The sequence below is a fragment of the Etheostoma spectabile genome, chromosome 9 (genome assembly GCF_008692095.1).
Source record: "Etheostoma spectabile isolate EspeVRDwgs_2016 chromosome 9, UIUC_Espe_1.0, whole genome shotgun sequence".
Taxonomy (NCBI): Eukaryota; Metazoa; Chordata; class Actinopteri; order Perciformes; family Percidae; genus Etheostoma; species Etheostoma spectabile.
Genome location: NC_045741.1, coordinates 33,248,112 through 33,249,051, shown reverse-complemented (window position 1 = coordinate 33,249,051; position 940 = coordinate 33,248,112). Strand labels below are relative to the sequence as shown.

Here is a 940-nt window from a genome sequence, read left to right as displayed (position 1 = left end):
CGTGGGCGTCGCGGACTGAGCGATGCGCGGGTGCGTGGGAGCGATGCGCGGTGTGGCGGGATGCGATGCGCTGGTGTGCGGTGTGGGGCGATTGAGCGGTTTGGCGTGTCGAGGAGCGAGCGCAGTGGTCAGGAGCGACTTGAGAGCGCGTTGTCAGGAGCGATGCAATGCGCTGTGTCGGGAGCGATGCGCGGTTGTCGGGACGATGCGCGGTGTCGGGAGCGATGCGCCGGTGTAGGGAGCGATGCGCGGTTGGAGGAGCGAGAGCGCGGTGTCGGGAGGGTCGCGAGTGAATGCGCGGTGGCGGGGTAAGCGCGATGCAGGCTTGGTTGTCGGGAGCGATGATGCGGTTGATGCTCGCGTGTCAGGAGCGATGCATGAGCGCGGTGTCGGGAGCGATGCATGCGCTGGTGTCGGGAGCGGCATGCGCCGGTGTCGGTAGCGATGCGCGGTGGTGTGGGAGCGATGCGCGGTGTCGGGAGCGATGATGGCGGGTGTCGGAGCGATGCCGGTGTCGGGAGCGATGGCGGTTCGGGGAGAGCGTGCGAGGCTGCGGTGTCGGAGCGATGCCGCCGGGGTTGTCGGGAGCGATGCGCGGTGTCGGAGCGATGCTGCGGTGTCGGGCAGCGATTGAGCGGTGTCGGGAGCGATGCGCGGTGTCGGAGCGATGCGTGTGTCCGGAGCGATGCGCGTGTGTACCGGACGACGGCGTGCGGGAGCATGCGCGGTGTAGGGAGCGAGGCGCACGGTGTCGATGCGCGGGAGCGATGCGGAGCTTCATGTGTGTCGGGAGCGATGCATGTCGGTGTTCGGGTGAGCGATGCGCTGGTGCGCGTGGAGCGATGCGCGGTGTCGGGAGAGATGCAGGCGCGGGGTAGGGATGAAGCGGCATGAGCGGTGTCGGGTGAGCGATGGTTGGTGCGGGAGCGGATGCATGGCG

At 68.8% G+C, this 940-nt stretch overlaps 1 protein-coding gene across 1 annotated transcript in view; it reads right to left on the bottom strand.

Annotated features, from left to right (window-relative positions):
* Positions 1-364: 364 nt before the first annotated feature.
* The window catches only part of LOC116696236 (coronin-2A), a 22,282-nt gene continuing 21,706 nt past the window's right edge, over positions 365-940 (bottom strand). The window contains exon 14 of the mRNA XM_032527065.1: positions 365-825. Within this exon, the coding sequence (XP_032382956.1) occupies positions 365-825 (461 nt within the window). The remainder of the gene's footprint in view (positions 826-940) is intronic.